Here is a 20,560-nt window from a genome sequence, read left to right on the forward strand (position 1 = left end):
AATACTAAGAATAACAGTAATAAAAATAAGTTGTAGATAGCATTTACTATGTGTCAGGAACCATACTAAATTCATTCCACATATTAATTAATTTAATCATTACAAACCATGTCAGGTAGATATCATTATCATTCCCATTTAACAGGTGGGAATAGTGAGGAATAGACAGGTTCAGTAACTTGCCCAATATCAGATGACTAATAGTGCAAGAGCCAGTATTTAAACCCAAGAAACTTGGCTACAGAATCCATGAGCTTAACTGACATGCAACATTGCTTAGCACAGTGCCTGGCATACAGAAGACAGCCATTAAATGTTTATTGAATGCATTCACTCCTTTTGTAAGTTAGTACTACCATGAAAAGAACATTTTCCCCACTCAGCAATGAAAATTTCTACTCCACGGAGAACAAGTTTGCTAAAGTCATTTTTGTTATTGTCCCTAATATTCACACACAAATTGAGCCACACTCTTAAACCACTAGTATAGTATATAAAACTAAGGTTCAGCAATTGTCATAAAAACATGTTTAAATACCTTCTAGTTCACCAATTTTTTTGGCAAATACTTTAAGTTGTTTTTTCAGTTTCCGGACAGTCTTATCTTGTTTTTCGAGTTGTTCCATCAAATCCTAAAGATCAAAATGAGAAATATAACAGAAAGATCAACATAAATCATCTAAAATGCAGGAAGGAAAGCAGACACAAAGTTACAGAAACAGTACTTAGTTTTACACAAAAAGTTAGTTTTACATAAAAGCTCCATAAAAGCTCATTGGTGGAGCCCCAGCTGGCTAAAACTGGCAGGCAATAGGAAAGGCAGCTATAATAAAAGCAAATGTTAAAATATACAGTGCAGTAACTCCTTTACAGCGTGATGGACAGCAGGCTCACTGTGGAGTGAGTAGACTCCAGTAGACTCCGTGGGGGCAAAACAATTAAATGCTCATAAAATGTACTGCTATTTCAGTAGAAAGTTTTTCATTTAAAGGGGGAATAAGCAAGGTAAATTTTGATGAATGCACACAGTTTTGTGTGAAGTTTTAAGGATGGCTGCACTTAGGGGCTTTTAACTGACACCTATGTGTGTGAAGCACTGTCTCTACGAGTTCCACCCTTTGGAGAGGCTAAAACTAGTCCTGTAACTAAGAAAAGGTAAGAGGTTTCGGGAATTAAAAGGTAAGTTAAAAAATAACCACAGAGAACAGTACAGAGTGGTTGACAGACTAAGTGGCAGTTAGATAACACACCCATAGAAATCTGGGTAATATAATTTTGCTTATAGGGAAAAAAGGGGATAACTCCATATGATTTCTGCAAAAAGAGAAAACAAAAGCAGTACGTTCATGGGCAGGGGTTAAAAAAAAACAAAGGTGTGATACTTGGCTCCCTAATCAAGAATTCTTTCAAATGACAGGCAGAGACAAACAATCAATAATTAAGAAGAAAAGTGGGCAACAGCAAACCAGGAGCTTCAAGCGGAAATAAAGCAATGATTTAAGAGGTTTGTGGTTGTTATTCAGGTTATGGATTTTAAAAGGCGTTTATAAATACAAGTATTCATTCTTTTTCCAATTTAGACAGGGCTGATTTAGGTATTCGACCAATGATTCAAAAGGAACAGTTGCTAACATTTCAAAGTGTTCAGTTGTGCTTCTTGGATTTTTACTTTACCTTTCAAATCATATTTTGCTTCCATCACACTGTAAGCCTAGCGTTAATAACAAACCAAAGGTGACAATGGACGTAGGACACTGACAGAGGCGACATCACTGGCTAAAAGACAGCTGTGGGGAGAAACAGGTTTTGTGAAAGTTCCTCAAGAGACCTCCCAGGAAGGGCAGGCAGAGTGCTCTTTGCTTATAGAGGGCTAGAAACAGTGAGGAAGACAACAGGAAAGCACTCTTTTACATACAATCATCCGTTTGTAAAGTGAAATCCGATATGATTGATACTTCTTAGGGTCATCTGCATATAATTCCTCAAAATACTGAAAAAACAGGCACAATGGACATTCGTTTTTCTTTGTGTCTGAGGGGAATGCTATCTCAGCAAAATCAATTTTAAAATATTTTAAAACACAGATAAGGAATCTATATATATAGACTCAAACGGCTCTGATTTGACATCTGTCATTGCCCTCTAATTTTTCTAGTACAGATGATTCTGATTCCAAATCCACAAATACATTTTCACATGCTTGGAGGAAACAGGCGATATTAGCAGGTAAACAGAGCTGTGGTCCATATTCCCCAGACAAGGCTGTGAGTTCACTCCTCTGACCTGCTCCTAGGCTGCTGCACTTTCTCTGCTGCCAGCAGCAGCAGCAAGAGTGGGGAAGGGAATTCAAACAAAAGCGAGAATAATGGCAAAGTTGGAGCTCTTGTTTGATGTTGGAAGGACTGGGCAGAAGCTGTGTGCCTTCCTTCTCTGAAGGGCAGCTTGGGGCAACCTGTGAAGTTTGCTCACTAGAGGAGGCAGAACAATCACCTCTGCGTTTGTGTTTGTAGGGTAGGGTTTGTGGGAAGGGTTTTCAGGGTAGAGTTTCAAAGAACACAAAGCCCAGGCCCACCGGTGCTTTAACATTCTGCCCAAGTGCTTCCTACAGAAATGCAAAAAAAGACACTCTAAAGACAGTGAAAAACTGCATCATCCCCTGTAGGTAAGTTTGAATCCATTCTCCTGAATTAGCAATCAGTGAGCCAGGAGAAGCCTATGAACCTACAAAGAGTTTTCCTAAAATTCAAACTAGGTTTCACCAGCTTAAAATATGGAAGGGGTTGATTTATTTTTGTATCAGCTATACAAAATCAAAAAGAAAAGTAATAATGCACACAAGATTGCAAGGGAAATGCTTAACCAACTTAGCAAAACAACTCTGAGAATCTACCACCCAGAAGCATCTTTATATGGTTTCACCTTGTATTTTAAGATAATGATTTAAAAGCACAGAATTTATGTGCTAATCAATCATTATTATGTTATTGAGTTTATTTATCAATTCTTAGGCACTGAAGCACTGTTAGTTTAAGCAACAATATACTTGTGAGTAATAAAATGACATCATGATTCAGATCTCCCTCCACAAATCAGTGATATTTCAGGCACTTTGGAAAGAGTCTGGACTTCAAGTCCCTCACCCATCTCTCCCATTGCCACAGTCTCACCAGCATGCTGTCCTCAGAAGGAAGGACAGACTGGGAGAAGAATACCTTTGGGTTTTGCTTCCAACTAATGTAAAAGTTGGTTGAACAGGTGACACTAGAAAACTACCTGTAATGCAAATGATCACTAATGGATAATTCAGGTTGCTAAATCTTCAGAGAAAATCCAAACTATTTTATCACAAGGCATTAAAATCCTGAATTAACGAAACAATTACCACTAGCCCTAAACAGCTTTTCTCAAAACCAGTCTGGCACTTCAGTATAGATTTTATATAGAAATGTGGAATTAGGAGTTCCCCGGTCAGAGAACTGAGACCCTGTAAGCCGTGTGGCAAAGCCCCACTACCATCCGCCAAAAAAAAAAAAAAAGGAAATATAACTTTTCAGTGACTTTTAATTTAATAAATATGTTCATCAAACCTAAGTAGAAATCTGTAATAAAAGTTATTTTGTGGCTGAGAAAGAAATATTTTGGAAAATATTTTCTATGAAAGAAAGAAGGACAGAGGAGAAAAAAAAAATTGGACTTTGTGCCATTACTCAGAATCTAGCTGGCAAGGAAAAAATAAATCTCTCCATTTACTGTCTGAATTCTATTTAAAAGAACCAAGAATGTAGAATCTTGAATCCTGATGTTTCTCCTTGACCCTGGAGTCCCAACCAAGGTCAACCTACAGCCCTCTTTGGTTCTGCCATCTGCTCACTGACTAACTCTAACCCTGCTGTCTGCCTGAGAAGGGGCTGGGAGGGCCTCAGTGGTGCCTGGGGACCAAAGGTTGTGGCAACCACACAACCTCCTGGATGGCACAGACTGTGCAGCTGCAGCAGAGGAAGCTGAGCTCTCAAGGTATCAAGACCCCAGCACACAGCCGGCCAGCATCTTCCATACCCTCCAAGCGAGGGCTGAGGTGCTGAGAGGCGCCTGAGCCTTCTGTGACAAACCACCCGAGTACACGAGTTTTTCACTTCTACCAACATAGTTGTATTTTCCTTACTGTGTCTGGACTAGAGAAAGAGGGTCATAAGTGTGGGGCAGTGAACGGCATCGTCCCCAGTCAGGAAGGAGGTTTTGCTTCAAAAGCATGGGGGGCTGCTCTGCTGTCCTTACCAGGTTTTCATTGGTGAGCCGAGTGATCTCGTGCTGCAGGCTAGCCTCAATGCGGGCCTCTGGGGGCAGCTGTAGGTTCTGGGCCAGCAGCTGCTGCTGCCGGTTGTTCTCCTCCTTCAGGCTCTGGATTTCCCCGCGGAGAGCTTCAGCCTCATTCTCATGGCTCCTCTTCTGAGACTGCAGCTGGGACTCCAGGAGCCTGCGGAGAAGCCACACAGGGAGGAAAGGGAGGTGACATCTGAGTCCCTACCTGGTGGGTGTGAGGCTTTGTGTTCACTTGCAAGGGCAGAAAAATGGAGACTCTGTAGTGTCTGTGTAGCTTCTGGATTAGAGTCTAGAAACTCAAATGGAGCCAGAAACGAAATGAATGCACTCACATATGTGTCTTTCTGAATTGAGGACCCTGCTACAAATGCAAAGTTCTCAGAGGCCCTGAAAAACAGTAGAATTTTACTCCTTTGAAAGCTTCATAGGAAATTAAAACAATTAAAAGACATGTCTTTTAAAACAATTAAAAGGCATAACTTTAACCTGGCTTACTACATTTGAAGTAGCATTAATTTAAAGTAGCATTTAAGTTGGCAAATTAGTATTACTATAATGCCTTTGCCACAAAACAATCACTATGGAGGGCAAGATTACAAATGCCCACTTTAATTAAATCTGCCTTGAAGACCTTCAGCATTACTAATTCCAGGCGGGGGTTTGTGACCAGGGTCCTACTTTTATCTCTGAAGGGGAGAAAGGCTAGAGTGCTATTCTGAAATACAGATTTACCCAAATGCAGACAGAGTTCTGAAATTTTGTTTATATTTTAAATTTGTCATCTTCTTTTCCCCTATAACTTCCTTATCAGTAAGAGAATCCTAACAAGATATGGTTTTGGAAGATCACTGTTAGTGGGACCAACAGATTTGTTTTTGAGCTTTGAGCAAACATACAGGTCAGCTGTGCCATGGACTAGGGCACTGGCCAGAGAATAGCAGAGCCAACTGGCAACCTCCCTCTACCAGGCACCTCCATTCTACATTCACTCCCTTTCCCAAAGACAAGACAAAGTTATAGATAGGAATTAACTAATAGGAAGAAAGAAAAGACGTTTTCATTCCAATACCCTTGGTTAGCAAATGCTGGGCAAACTTATGGATACTACTATAAGCAAAGAGTAAACAACAGACTAAAAATATTTTGGGGATTACGAAATTTCCAAAGGATCTGAACCAATAACACCACAAAGTTAATGACAACAGTATGTGATAAGAAAAAAGCAGAATAAGTAGAAGCTCCTTGAACAAAACAGTCTATTAAGTAGTTTAAAAATTAATCACTGAAACAGTATTTTTAAGACATAAAAGCAGTATTCTTAGGATCAAAAAAACCCAGTATTTTTAAGATTTTAAGACACAAGTATCACTAGAGGAGATGAGTGTCTATGTTAGAAAAGTGTTGCTATTTCAATTTTATTTGCTTTCTCCTAAACATGTTTAACATGATGAGTTTGGGTAATTATTTTGAACTACAGCTGTGCAGGAAACCCTCCTGGTTTGCTGTTTCACAAATCTGAATCTCACAATAACCACACTGAATGCCAAGTCATGTACTGAATACTGCTGTTAGGCAGCATGATGATAATATATGAGAATGTAGCTATATTGCCAAGGCACAGATATCCTTTGAACTGATCATGATTCCAAACAAGAAACAGCTAAGTAATATGTATTAATCTTTCCTACAGTTGTTTGGGCTCTAGTTGAGAGGTTTGGGTTTTCTTCCACTCTTAGTGAGACATTCACGAATTTTAGTGTCGGAAATTTACCCAGGAAGACAATGTATAAGAAATATAGAAGTTAAAGTCAGGAGGCCACTGTTAGTAAAACAACAGATTAATAACATTCCATTTTGAGGAGACAAGTATAACCTGTTGGCTTGTTTTAACCCTTCATAAACCAGCAACAGCTCTCCATCCTCATTCAACTCATGGCAATCCATAGCAGATGATCTTCCATGCAAAAGGAACAACAATGCAAAACACAAAGGGATACAGGGCGGGAATGAGATGACGACGGTCAACAGCAGCACATGGTATTTCAACATGTTATTAAATCACTAGGACTGTCTTTATTAATTACAGATGACTTTAAGACATTACCACAGAAATTGTTTTTGATTAATATTCTTTTTTTAATGAGTAATATGTAACATCACATGTAAAGGTGGGGAATTTAAAACAAAATAATCAAGGATCCAGGGCTACTTTTACTGCAAAATAATAAATGACTCAGGAGGTGAGAAAGACATCTGTTTTTAACATTCTGTTCAGCTAGCAGAGTGATCTTATGTCACACATTATGTTAGAGACTAACCACAACAGTCATACACATACAGAATGAAAATTTAAGCTATTGTCTTCATGTGGCAATCTTTATAATTCACTTCAAAATAAAGTTTTAAGTCTTCTGGGTAGGAATTTGTTTTAGCTTGATAAAATCTAGTTTTGTATTTTTAAAATTGCGTTAAAACGTTCTTATAGGAGTAACTGATCAATATGTCCAAAGTTCCCAGCTTTTATGACACAACTTAAAAAAAATTTTTGTGTCAAAATTAATTTTAAGACCCAGGGAAAGTGCTTTTTTACTAGAAAAGTCACACATTTTATTAAAAGAATGTATAATTAACAAATAAAACTGATGAAACTGATTAGAGTATATAAAAATAATATTTTGAGTGTGTGCCAAGTATCAGACACTGTTTTACATCCTTCCACAGGCATTATTTCATTTAGTTCTCCTAGTAACAATATATATCATTTGCCATATTGCAGAAGAAGACACCAAAGTTTAGAAGTTAGATACCTGGCAGGTGCTATCTGACTACAGAGCCCAGGATCTTACTCCTCTTACTAGACTTTTGTTGTTGATACCAAGTTTACATAAATGAATTTCATAGATTGCCCTTTTACTTTCCATTTACCATCTTTCCCTGGAGAGTTGGTCTATTTGCATGGTCTCAACTGTATTATTACATGCCGATGACTTCAATATTTACATCTCAGCCCACATGTCTCTCCTGTTCCAGATCTATACTTTCAATCTCCGAATGAAGTTCTCTTCCTTAAATATCTGTAAATCTATTGATAATTTCCTGTACTTCCCTACATCCCAGACCCAGCATCGTGAAGTGGCATCTCTAATAACCAAGTATCCACCACAGATGCTGCGGAGTTGCTCTTCATGATCCCCCTCCCCTGATCACACATCCAGTAAACTGCAAGGATGCTCACCTCATCTTCTTAAGTATCTTTCTAAGTGTCCCACTTCTTTCAATCCCAATGGCTACCAACTAAGTCAAAGTCACTATAACCAGTCATTCAATTATGGGAATAACCTCTTAACTGGTCTTTATGATTTTAATCTTGTTCCATTACAGTCTATGCTCTAACATAAAAGCCAAGGCTAGCTTTCCAATCTCATCATACCATTCTCCTACTAAAAATCTTTCAACAGCTTCCACTGTCATTCGAGGGAAGTCCAAATTCTCTTGGCTATCTCCCCAACACTCTACAAACTCTATGAAGGGAAGGACTGCATTGACCTTGCTTAATGCTCTATTGCCAGTATTTGGCGCATGGTCTGGGATGAAACAGGTATACAATATATATCTGGTGACTGAATAGCTGAGCAGATGGATGAACAATTTAATATAGCTCTTTTTACATTAACACATTCTCAGCTATAAGGTATGCTTTCAACTTACATTCATAAATTAAAATTTAAGTTTAACCAAATACTTTTATAAGCATTCTCTACTCTTGTCCATAAAAGAAGGTAGTAAATACCTTATATCTTGCATGGCAGTATTCTTTAGTCTGTGAAGTATTTCTGTATACCAATTCTGATATTATGCATCAGGAGATCTAGATGTACACTGATAATCTCTGTTATCATCACTGGCCAAGTTCTTTTAAGTATGTAGTCTTTTAAGTTCAGAGTTTAATAGCATGAAGGTTCTTTGGGAAGCAGGAGTGGCAGAAAGGTTGAGGAATTTCAGAAATGAGCAGTGATAATCTTAGCTACAGGAAAGCTTTGGGGAAAGTTCAGTCATTTAGTGACTGTGCAAATCTGCACTCTCAGCCCACCCAAGACTCTTAAGACTGAGCTAAGTGCCATCCACAACTTCATTCATGTTTAGAGTACATGAGATAAAAACCAGTGTTAGGATTTTCTCAGAACACCTTAGGAAACGTGACAAAAACTTGGTCTCAAATATCAAGGTCACATCCTGGGAAGTCATGGTACCCTTCGAGAATTATATGGCCAACACGGATGTGATTCAGCTATTTCATCACTTCTCTTTACGTTAAATTTCAATTACTGAAAGCTGTAGCTGCCCCTACAAACCTTCACAAATAACCATCCTGAATAACAAATGGAAGTGACTACCCAAGAGAGTCCATGCTACAGAGTAAGCAATTGATTTTCTTTCTCAAGGCTAAGGCCCTAAAAACACAGAAATATACTCCCTTGATGTAAAGAACATTTTCCTTTCAATTTCTTATCAGTAATGCTACCGTCTTATAAATGAGATCTTAACTGGGAATATATTGGAAACGTTGGATCCCTTTTGAAGGTCAGCTGATGTCTAACAAAACAATGCAAAAACATTTGTACTCACTGTACAAGAGGCTGGCTTGAAGACTAGAGATCAACATGATTAAACCAAAATGAATAAAGAAAGATCAACTTACCTGTTGGTTTCTTTCAAACCAATATATGCCTGTGCTATTTCACCTTTATCTTTCATTTTTTGTACATCTTCTAAAAGTATTGTGGAATCTGTCATTGTGTTCTAAAGGGGGGAAAAGACATTTCCACATTAAGTGTTAACTCAAAAGCTTTGGACCACATGTAACAATTTTCTTTCCAACAGAATAGGGGGTTTATGTGTTCCACAACACACCTGCCCCACCAGAGATCTACGCTAGCCCCAGGGTGACTACAGAGAGTGGGGCACAGGCAGTTAAGAGAATGAGGCACCTCTGTCCCTCCCTTGAGAATCCCTAACACTCTACTACAAAGATGGTGTGATTCCAGAGAAAACAAAATCATTGATGGGCCATGTGTGTTTTATGCTGTGTGAAATACATACATAAATATCAGTGTTCTTGCCTGGTTACTATTCTAATGCTGTATATACACTTTTAAATATACTTATTTCTATCTGTCTATCTATCCATCCATCTATCCATCCAGTATACATAGCTTTAAAACAATAACTAGGCAAGAACACCAAGAAAGTATTCAATGGAATGTACAAAGCTATTCTTTCTTTTACTTCTGGACTGATTATAACAAAACAAATGCCCTAAGAAATATGAAAAGTTTGACACAAAACTCATTTTTCTGGTAAAAACTCAGTACAAAAAAAAGTGGTGTTTAGATTATCTTTTCAGCAAAACTAAAGTTTTTTCTCACATCTTTAGAGATATATAAATGGGAAGGATATAGTTCCTTGGAACTATCCACCACTTGCTGTTATTTATGCTTTTTACTCTGTCACGGTATAGAAATAGTATATAAGCTTTTGAAATAAACATCTAGCAGGTCAGAATAACGAATGATTTTGTATAGAAAGGACTTTTCTGCTAACATTTTTACTTCCTTTTTTTTTCTTTTTTGGTCTAATCTGTTTGACAACTAATATAATTTCAAAATTTTGCTTCTACTCCAGCCACTCTCTATCCCTCCTAAACCAGGGCAGGAATAGACAATAAGAACAACTGTTCTAATCGTCTCTAAAGCATAACACCGTTTAGAATCCATGGGCCCACTCTATTTGTCTAAATAGTATATGCCTAATCCTTTAGTCAATGTTTGCTCTAAAGCCAGGTCTCACAGTAAAGTGGAGATAACAGAATACACTTCAAATATTGTGATCTTAGAGACCAAGATAACTTTAATGCCAACAAGAGGCCCATAAATACTTGCTTTTGAATTCCAGTATTTATTTAAAAAAAAAATGTTACTTATATACTAATGCTGTCCTTTTTTGAGTTTACAAATTCATACTTAAAATATGATAAAAGCTATAAAGAATTTCTATTCTACTGAATTTTAAAAATCTTTCACATAAACACTACATATAGCATTTAAAAAGTATTTTAGCTATGTTTTATAAATATTTTACTATACATTTGATAGGAAATTTCTTTTTTTCTCTTTTATTAAGGCATAAAATCTTTCTATTCTTAAAAAGCCATACTCAGATTTTTTTTAAATTTGTTGGTGCTGCATGGCTTGTGGGCTCTTAGTTGCTCAACCATGGATTGAACCCATGCCCCCTGCAGCTTGGAAGCATGGAGTCCTAACCACTAGACTGCCAGGGAATTCCTCACACTCAGAATTTTAGTGTTAAGAAATAACTCAGAGAACCAATTTCTATATTAAATAATGCTACATGTATTCTCTGGCATCTGAGAGCCTATATGATGTGGTTTTGAACTTGTAGTAAATTAGGTATGTTGATCTAGTGAGCCAGTCCAAAGGAAAGATGGTATAAAGTAGCCAGTCCTTCCCTCCTCTGTTCTACCTTAGCTAAGAAACCGGTAAGTATGGGATCAGACTCAGACTACCAGCACTATGAAGTTCCTTACTCACTGCTCAGAGTCTCTGCCAAGACAGGAACCAGGGCTGAAAGGGCTGCGCCTTGTAGGAAAATCCCACCCTTCCCAAGAAGGGGATGCTCAGCTCCTCAGGCTCCTCCTCACCCTTGGCTAACAAACCCACAGCTTGTAGAAGTGAGAGCTTGTGCTTCTGAGTTAAGGGCTTTCCTCCCTGCTTGTGGGGGCCCACCATTACCACCACTGAGGGTCACAGAGCTGACTATGAGTTCAAAAGTCATGGAGGACTCTCTGTGATCCAGACAGGAACCTATGACATCCAAAATTTTACCACTGACTTCTCAAATAGGAAAAGGTCAAACAGGAAATTAATTTGTAAATACCAAAGTAGATTTGGTGGCCAGAAAGGATCAACTGCGTATATTGGGGGATACTTATTAAAAAATTAGAATTACCTTGTCATCCTGAAAAATCACAAGTCAGCAAGCAAGAAAAACAAATGGAAAAAACAACTCTTAGTTCCATAAATAAATTCCATCAATGAGTCCCCATCAAAACAGAAAAAAGCTAACTGTGAAAACAACCATGACTGGTTTCTCCTAAAACTAACTCTATATGTAAATTAGTATCCATGGAACTGGCATGCGGTGGACATTAACATATATTTACGGAATGGCAACTCTTAATTCTCAGTTGAAATTCTTTTTGAGTTGTTTTGATTTTTCTAATTGTACAGTATTTGTGAGGATGTGAGAAAACCAGCCTCCTGCTCATGTATTGGGGTGAAATTCTCATCTTAGGTTTGTGAGAGTTTCAGCAGTGCCTTGGCAGGAGGTCATTCATTAGTCCAAGTGCAGCCTCCCAGAGTACTTGCGGAGGCAGAGCAGGCAAACCAGACGTGGCTGGGCTCTATCTTCACCTGGCTCATGGGGTGTCACTGCCTGAAAGGAGCTGTGAAATGTCTCTCGACCAGAAACGGAGTGGGACAAACAACCCTGGGGTTGAAAGGTCTTAGTCAGTGTCCTGTGCATTTTTCTTAAGAGAGAACAAGCTGATGCTACCCGTGGGCTGAGAACCTGGAGAGCAGGGACCTTGATTAGACAGGGCCAGCCCAACAGGGGCTGGAGAGAAGTCGTCACATAGAATATGTGAGGCAGGTAGGTGAGAGTGTGTGAATCCAGAGCTACATGCTCTTGTGAGCTGAGCTGTTTTTATGTTCCTTGGCTCATTTTTCTTTCCATTAACTTTTACTAAAGTTTTTGGTTATTATAGAATATCAGATTGCCACAGGAAAGCAGACAAAGGGATCCTCATTTTGGACGCTACTCCAGCTAGCATGCAGAGGGAGGCTGGTTTCTCAGAGGCTCAGTCCTCTGTGTGAGTTGTTGTTATCAAGTACGTCATGTGCCAGGTCTGGTATCTTAACCACGTGCAGAACTACCATTTCTAAGAGAAGTGCTCTTGAACCTTCTAGGCATCCCATTCATTATATACTATAGCCTTCTAAAAATTGAATTATATTGATATACAATATTATATTAATTTCATTTATGCAACAAAGTGAGTAGATATATTTATACACTACGAAATGATCATGATCATTAAAATGTCTAATTACCATCTGTCACCAGAGTTATTACAGTACTATTAATTATATTCCCTACGCTATAAATTACATCCCTATGACTTATTTATAACTGGAGGTTTGTACCTCTTAATTGCCTTCACCGATTTTACCCAACACCCTACATGCCTCCTACCCTGCAACCACTAGTTTGTTCTATGAATCTGCTTCTCTTTTTAGATTTCATGTGTAAGTGATATTGTATAGCATATACTGGTCTCTGTCTGACTTACAGTCATTTTTCACATGACATGCCATGCAGCTGGGATACTTGATTGCCTAATTCTTGGTAACACTTTGCTGCATGAACATGGGCAAGGAGGAACGCAGACCAGGTTTTATGATGATTACTCGAATTCTCTCTGGTATCAAATGACAAAAAGCCCACTTCTCACCAACACACAGCAGTGGTGGATCTGAAGTTACCCGAGGGCAGGGAAGGACTTCAAACAGCCATCTGTATCTCCATCCTAGGTCCCTTCTATGGAATCATTAAATATAGCCCCTTCCATCTGGGCCCACTCCCGCATTAAACAGAATTCCCTGAGGTGAGCAGAAATCATCTCCATGTCGCTTCTCTTCACTGATCTCATGTATAATCTTTAATGTGTTATCTTCCCAGTTAAACAGGCTATTTTCAACAAATAATTTAAAATTGTATTTAATGGCTTCCCACAGCAAGGTAATTTATGGATTTTTGTACTTAATTGTATTTCTGATCAAAATTTATCGTGATCAGATTACTATAAAAATATTCATTTTAAAAGCCCTTTGTTAATGAGTGAGAGGTGAAACTTTGCGAAGCAGTTGGGATTTCACTTGCTTCTTGCTCAGTCTAATTGGTGTTTGCAACAGTTTTTAAACAATGTTGAGCTTCTTTTTTTCAAATGATGATATCCTCAATTAGACTAAATACACTTACGTTTCCGTCACATAAATGGGAGGGAAAGCACAGGAAGAGGCCAGCCCCCAGCACCCACCTTTGCCACTTGCTCATGCTCACCTTGGGTTGGACGGCTTCCTTCTGGCTCACCAGCTGAGACCTCAGGATGAGGACTTCCTCCTTGCGGACATCGAGCTCCTCACTCACAGAGGTCAGCTGCTCCATGAGGACACGGTAGGCTGGCGCGCCTGGGGCAGTCACCTCAGGGGAACTTTTCTCACTGAGGGCCTTTCGTAACTCATTTAGCTCATTTTTCAGTTTTTTGTTTTCTGACTCTAGTTCTTGACGCTGTAGGACGAGACAAAGAATGGTTCATCGCCGTCTTCCTCAGCTTTACATAGGATTACTTACCTTTCCCCAGGAGAGCAGAAGAATTCTGCTGGAAAAGACCACCAGAGCCACCCTAGGGAATGGCTCCCCTGGGAACTCAGCTCTGCAAATTCAGAAAGTCAACATCAAGTGGAACTGAGCAAAATGAGTGATAGTTTGCTTCATCAACCCAGGTTTTAGAATCTGCCCAGGTGTGTTCACAGGCCTAAAGAAAATGCTAAGTCCTCAGGTACGAGTTTGGATAAGTACTAAGAAGCTCAGGTTTTCTTTATGTGTAAATATAAGAGCAAGTATGAGGGCCCAACTGTCAGGGTACTTCTAATGAATGGTTCAGATGAGCAGATCCCTGAAATGTTGAGTAGCATCCTCTTATCTCCTTTGTAAAGTGGACGAGAAAAACCACTGAAATTTTAGGCTTCTAATTTCTAATTAAGAAATTATATGACATTTAAGCTAATAAAATTCTCTATAATGTTTCAATAACAACAAACACTATATTTTTGAAACTTTTTCCTGTGTGACAGTCTTGTGAAGGTGCTGGCAGAAACCTTGAGAAGTGGAAGGAGAGGATGGGCCACCTCCTCCTTCAGCCATCCAGATGGACACACACATCCTTCACCATCTCCATACTATCACATACCACCACCCGTGCTCACGTCACCAGTTAGCGCTGCCCTCGGCACGCTCTGCTCAAACAATGGCAACAGGAACCCAGAATAGAGTTCTGATGCTAAACTCTGTTTATTGACACTAAAATACAAAGGTCATAGGATACTGGGTGGGAAATAGTGAAGCAGGCAGGCATTAAAAGTACCATGCTGATTTATTTAGCAGATGGTGCTAAGATTTTACAATAATGAAAGTGAGACCCTTCCATACAAACATAAAACATTTTATTGTTTCTTCCAGAGAAGCAATTTTAGGTTTGTAGTACCAAATTAGACCTTTTAATATGTCATAATAAGACTATCTGAAGACAGTTTTTTTTTCTGGTTTAAGAATTTATAACCTTTTCTTTCATGGATTAGTTCATTCTTAGGCTATGGTTTTTCCAGTGGTCATGTATGGATGTGAGAGTTGGACTGTGAAGAAAGCTGAGCACTGAAGAATTGATACTTTTGAACTGTGGTGTTAGAGAAGACTCTTGAGAGTCCCTTGGACTGCAAGGAGATCCAACCAGTCCATTCTGAAGGAGATCAGCCCTGGGTGTTCTTTGGAGGGAATGATGCTAAAGCTGAAGCTCCAGTACTTTGGCCACCTCATGCGAAGAGTTGACTCATTGGAAAAGACTCTGATGCTGGGAGGGATTGGGGGCAGGAGGAAAAGGGGACGACAGGGGATGAGATGGCTGGATGGCGTCACTGACTCGATGGATGTGAGTCTGAGTGAACTCTGGGAGTTGGTGATGGACAGGGAGGCCTGGCATGCTGTGATTCATGGGGTCACAAAGAGTTGGACACGACTGAGCGACTGAACTGAACTGATGTGTAAATGAATGCTCCTTCCTATCCTCAGTATCCCACCAAAGGAATCAGATTCATATTTCTGTTTCTGCAACAGAAAACATATGAATGTCTCTACTTCAACACCTAAGCTCTGATGCCATGTCTCCCAACTTTAACGTGCATCAGAATCACCTAGAGGGTGGAGGGCTTTAGATTTGGTGTGACGCCCACAGATTCGCTTTTCCATCAAGTTTCCAGGTGATGTTTACACAGATGTCCCAGGGACCACATTTCAAGAAACACTGTGCTAACACTTTGGAACTCTGTGATCCGGGCTTCATTTTCACATGGGAATGTCTCTTTTTGTCCATTTTTTTTTGTGAAAGGCAGGCAGAAGCAGAAGATCTGGAGATCAGATTCCTATCCCTGTTCCTTTGGCCTGTCCCAGCCCATCCCATCTGATTCCTGTCTTGCATAACCCATATCATGATTTGGTTTTCTAGGCAGAGTATAAAAGACAAAGGAGAATAACGGAGATGACCCTTTGCTGCCACCCGTTTCTTTTTCCACAAACATAAAAATGTACTACCCCAGTAGTACATTCACTGGGGAAGCAAAATACTTAATTATGTTATAATTTAGAAAGGGAAAAGTCCTGCAGGGTATTTTAAAAGTAAATATCATATTTTGGGGGTGAAAATTCATTTTCAAACAAGTTGTGATGGGAACGTAGCATGTTTCCTATTGTTTGGTGATCTGGATTCAAGATCCGACTTTACCAACTAATAGTAAGTCTCTTCACTGTTCTAAGGCCTCAGTTAATTGATCTTATAAAGGAAATAAAAAATTATCTCAGAAGTGTGACCATGACTAAAGAAGATAAAGTAAAGGAAAAACATTTCGAATTGTAAAGTAAATATAAGGTATTATCAGTCAAGTGTTTAGAATCACTCTTACTGTCTTCAGGGGAAGGAGCTGAACAAGGCATTGTGGGTTTGGGCGGGTAGAGGACAGGCACTCTCCACACCAAGATGCCATACAGCCTGGAGAGGAGGCACGTGTCAGCGGCTCTGGACTGTGGGAAGTAGCAATCCACACAGAACAGGGCCTCTAAATGTGCATAGATTATGTTCTAAATCACAGTATTAGGAAATAATTTATCAGGACTAGACTTGCATAATATTATTAAAAACAAGCCCCCCAAAATTCATGATTGTTTAGAGAGACCTCAGGAGTTCTCAAGTTTATGTAAATGCCTACTGTTAAACATTTTGTGGCTTTTCTAATTTTTAGTTTTGTTTGGTTATAATTATGAACATTATTGCGATTTTCCAGCTATTTAAAACCACAATTTTTAAAAGCAGAAAAAAAGTTTAAAAACTGGCATAATCAGAAAACATCAAGAATAATAAATTTAAGGCTAATAAATTAATTAATAGCCTAGGGAACTTTTGGAGCTGGGGGTGACTTGACAGCTGACAATCTGATAGCTCAGACTTCTAGGGGCTCAAGATTTTGATTCTGGAAAGCAAAGGAAGGAGCCAGGTGGTGCACAGCCAGCTCTGAATCAAGCAATGGGACAGTCTCCCCTCTGGGCTTCATCTCTGTGTTACCCAAGATGCTCTGCATTTTAGGAACTAATGTTGCTAACCAGTGCCTTTTCCTGTGTTCGTGTGCTCTTGAACACACAGTGGCAGCTTATCTCCATCTAGTGAGACTCTGCCTTGAACCACGAAGCAGATACAGTTCTCCACCTCCATCCCCTTCCCTCCAACTATTCTTTAAAATATGTTGGAATATGTTTCTTCTCTGTAAACAAATATCTGTCTTTCTCTACAAACACATAGTTTCAGTGGGATTTGATGGTTAGAGCATGGGGTTTGGAGTCAGAGACACCAACATTCAAAGTCGGCTCCTGTCAGTTTCTAGTGGGGTTATCTTAGGAAGTTACTTATACTTCTTAGTGTTGATTTCTTCATCTACAAAATGGGAATTAAAATGCTTACTTGCAGGATTGTTGTTAAAAAGTAAGGCTGATGTATTTTAAAACAATGAAGATAATGACAGCAGCTAACATGTCTTTACTATGTGCTTAGCACTATTCTAATGTGCTTAGCACTATTCTACACAGTTTACATGAATTACTTCATATAATCCTCATGAAAGTCCTATAAGATAAATATTATCATTATTCCCATTGTATATATGAGAAAACTGAGGCACAGAAAGGATTATTTGCATACAGCCATATAGTGGTGGATCTAGCATTTGAACCCAGGCAGTCTGACACCAGGGTCCATGTCCTTTACTACTTTCTACAGCCTCCAAAGGCAGCTACTGCTTAGGCTGAAATCTAGCTTATATGAAAGAGAATTTTAAAAAGGTAACAACACAAGGCTAGAAATAATGCCTTAAAAGAGCTTAAGCTAGGGCCTCAGGTACCATTAAGGATGTTCTCTGAGAGAAGGAGGCTCTGAATGGGTTTCTTGCCAAAACAAGATATTCAAAGTCTTGACCAGACACTCCCCATTACCTTGAGTGACTCATATTCCAGTTCTGCACCTCTAATCTGTGGTCTTTCTTCTTCCTAGGGAAAAACAAAAAGTTAAGAACTTTATAAATAAGTAGTTATATTTTAATTGTTAATTTTTACTCAGAATATTACCTAGCTCTGCAGAAAACAGTAAGGAGAGTTCAGCCCTCACTTGAAGGAAATCCTACTTGATTAAAGTACTTCTGGCCTGAGTTCCCATTAAAGAAGAGCCCACAGAACCCAGTTTGCCATGGCCCTAGGCTGGGAGAGCACTGCTCACCTTTGCCTTGCTGCGGAGCACCTGCTCCTCCTTGCGGTCCAGCTCATCCTGCATCACCTGCTTCTCCTGCTCCAGCTCTGTCACCCGCTTCTGGAGTTTGAGGAACAATGACATGTCCAGAGGCACCTTCTTCTCACTTGGCTCCTAAACTCCAGAAATTATAAGATGGTCAAGATGATTCATAAGATGTAAAACCTGATGAGAAAATGATGAGCAGCTCGATAGAAAAATAGGCAAACTTATAGGAAAAATATAAATGGCCAAAGAGTATATGAATAGCACATCCAACCAGCTAATAAATGGAGAAGTGCAAATTAAACAACAGTGAGGTACCACTTTCCTCCATCATATTGACAAAGACTAACAGTGTCTTACATGATGTCGGTGGAAGTATAAGTAGGCCCTTTAGGCCCATTCATTAAAATTTAAATCTGTATATCCATTAAACTAGCAATCTATGTTTAGGAATTAATTCTACAAAAATACTTACACAAGTACACAATAATATCAATACAAAAGATGTTCACTGTAGTATTTTTGTAATCATAAAACCTGAAAAGACTCCAAATACTGGTCAATAGGAGACCTACTTAAATAAATTCTGGTATAATCAAACTATGAAATATTTACAGCTGTTAAAAAGAATGAAGTAGATCTACACAAGTAGATAAATATGTTCTAGATAAAAGTCCTAAGTGAAATATACAACTTGCAGGATAGTATCTATATTGTGATCTAATTTTTCTTAAAAAAAAAAAAATACACGTGACTTTTAAATATACCAAGCCCATGGCATACAAAAACCTAGAAGGCCATCAAGGTTATCTTAGAGAATGGGAGGTACTGTGGGAAAGTTTCATTTTCAGTTTCATACATTTCTATATTTGAATTGTGTACAATAAGCATGTACTACTTTTGTAATTAGGAAAAATGATTTTTGAAAAGGTGAAATGCTAGTATAAATATATTGAGGTCATACAGACAGAAAACAAGAAAACCAAAACATATATAGCCCTTAATAAACTAAAAGATAACCTAGTAGCATTTAAAAGTATGTCAACTTGTTCCAAAACAGAATCACAGCAAGAACTACCAGGATAAATAAAGATACACTAACTCAAGCTAAGCAAAAGGAACTAATTAACCATCATGGAAATTCTGAGAATGTCATAATTGTTTTACCTCATTTACTTTGTGTTTGAATTTTTAATGAGTTAAGAGAAAGAATTGTATCATTAGATTCAATGGAGAGGATAAAGAGTCTCTTTTTGTGAGAGAGAAAAAGAATGGTAACAACAATTTATTTATTTAATTAAATGATCAAAGTATAATTATTAATTATAATAAATATAAATAATGGTTATAATTAACAATAATTAATAAGCATAATTATCAGACTTTCCTGTCTCCAGGGGATTTTCTCAACCCAGGGACCGAACCCAGATCTCCCACATTGCAGGTGGATTCTTTACCAACTGAGCTACAAGGGAAGCCCTCTTCACTGATCAGCAAATCTTATATTTCCAAATGTCAATTAAAAAAAATTTTTTTTTCTTGATATAAAAGCAAAATAAGTTTTCATAGAAAATTTAGGAAATAAGAAAAGTACAAGAATGAGAACTGTAAGTATAACCTCATATCTAGAGAAAACTCATAATTTTTGTCCAATCTTTTTTCTATAAATTTAAAGAAGAGGAAAAACATTTCATCATAATTTTGTACCATCTTAAAAACTTGGCATTTATTATAAATGTTTTCCAAATTTATATATGATACTTGAAAGCATTATTTTTGATGGCTATATTAAAATGCATACTATCATTTGCTTCATCACGTTACAGAAGAGTACTGAAGTTATTTCTAATTTTTGTATTGAAATATACTAAAATAAACATTCCAGTACATAAATGAAAGTGAAAGTGAAGTCGCTCAGTCATGTCCGACTCTTTGCGACCCCGTGGACTATAGCCCACCAGGCTCCTCCATCCATGGGATTCTCCAGGCAAGAATACTGGAGTGGGTTGCCATTTCCTTCTCCAGGGGATCTTCCTGACCCAGGGATCGAACCCAGGTCTCCTGCATTACAGGCAGATGCTTTAACTCTGAGCTACCAGGGAAGCCCCTACTACAGTACATAAATATCTAAACATTAATGTTTTAAAGTCTATTAGGCCTGTTTATACTTCCATCAGTAACCACCACCTTGCCTGGAGCAGCAATGACTGTTATATCATTTTTAAAAAAATTGGCTCAATTGACATACCAGTAGTGGTATTTCATTATTGTTTTAAGTTATATTTCTTTGCCATTTAATGAGGTTGAATAATTTTTATATTCATTAGCTATCTTTGATCATTTGTGAATTCCTAGTAGTGCCAAGTTCAGCATCATTCTAGTTCTAAAAAAAACAAACACCTAAGAAGAATCAACTAAACCAAGAAGTGGGGCACTTATAGGCTATCAGGGTCATTTATCTACAAGCTAGTTAGGCCTGGACTTTTTCTTACTGTCCAT

General features: G+C 38.4%; 1 protein-coding gene across 1 annotated transcript in view; it reads right to left on the bottom strand.

Moving 5' to 3' along the window:
• MYO5A (myosin VA) overlaps window positions 1-20,560 on the bottom strand; it is a 128,965-nt gene that overhangs the window by 16,400 nt on the left and 92,005 nt on the right. Inside the window, exons 26-34 of the mRNA XM_068992441.1 lie at window positions 18,047-18,190; window positions 17,767-17,820; window positions 13,519-13,746; window positions 11,347-11,355; window positions 9,020-9,120; window positions 6,194-6,274; window positions 4,276-4,474; window positions 1,916-1,990; window positions 539-632 (exon numbers count right to left, since the gene is read on the bottom strand). Of these exons, the coding sequence (XP_068848542.1) occupies window positions 539-632; window positions 1,916-1,990; window positions 4,276-4,474; window positions 6,194-6,274; window positions 9,020-9,120; window positions 11,347-11,355; window positions 13,519-13,746; window positions 17,767-17,820; window positions 18,047-18,190 (985 nt within the window). The remainder of the gene's footprint in view (window positions 1-538; window positions 633-1,915; window positions 1,991-4,275; window positions 4,475-6,193; window positions 6,275-9,019; window positions 9,121-11,346; window positions 11,356-13,518; window positions 13,747-17,766; window positions 17,821-18,046; window positions 18,191-20,560) is intronic.

The sequence above is a fragment of the Capricornis sumatraensis genome, chromosome 2 (genome assembly GCF_032405125.1).
Source record: "Capricornis sumatraensis isolate serow.1 chromosome 2, serow.2, whole genome shotgun sequence".
NCBI classification, from domain to species: Eukaryota; Metazoa; Chordata; class Mammalia; order Artiodactyla; family Bovidae; genus Capricornis; species Capricornis sumatraensis.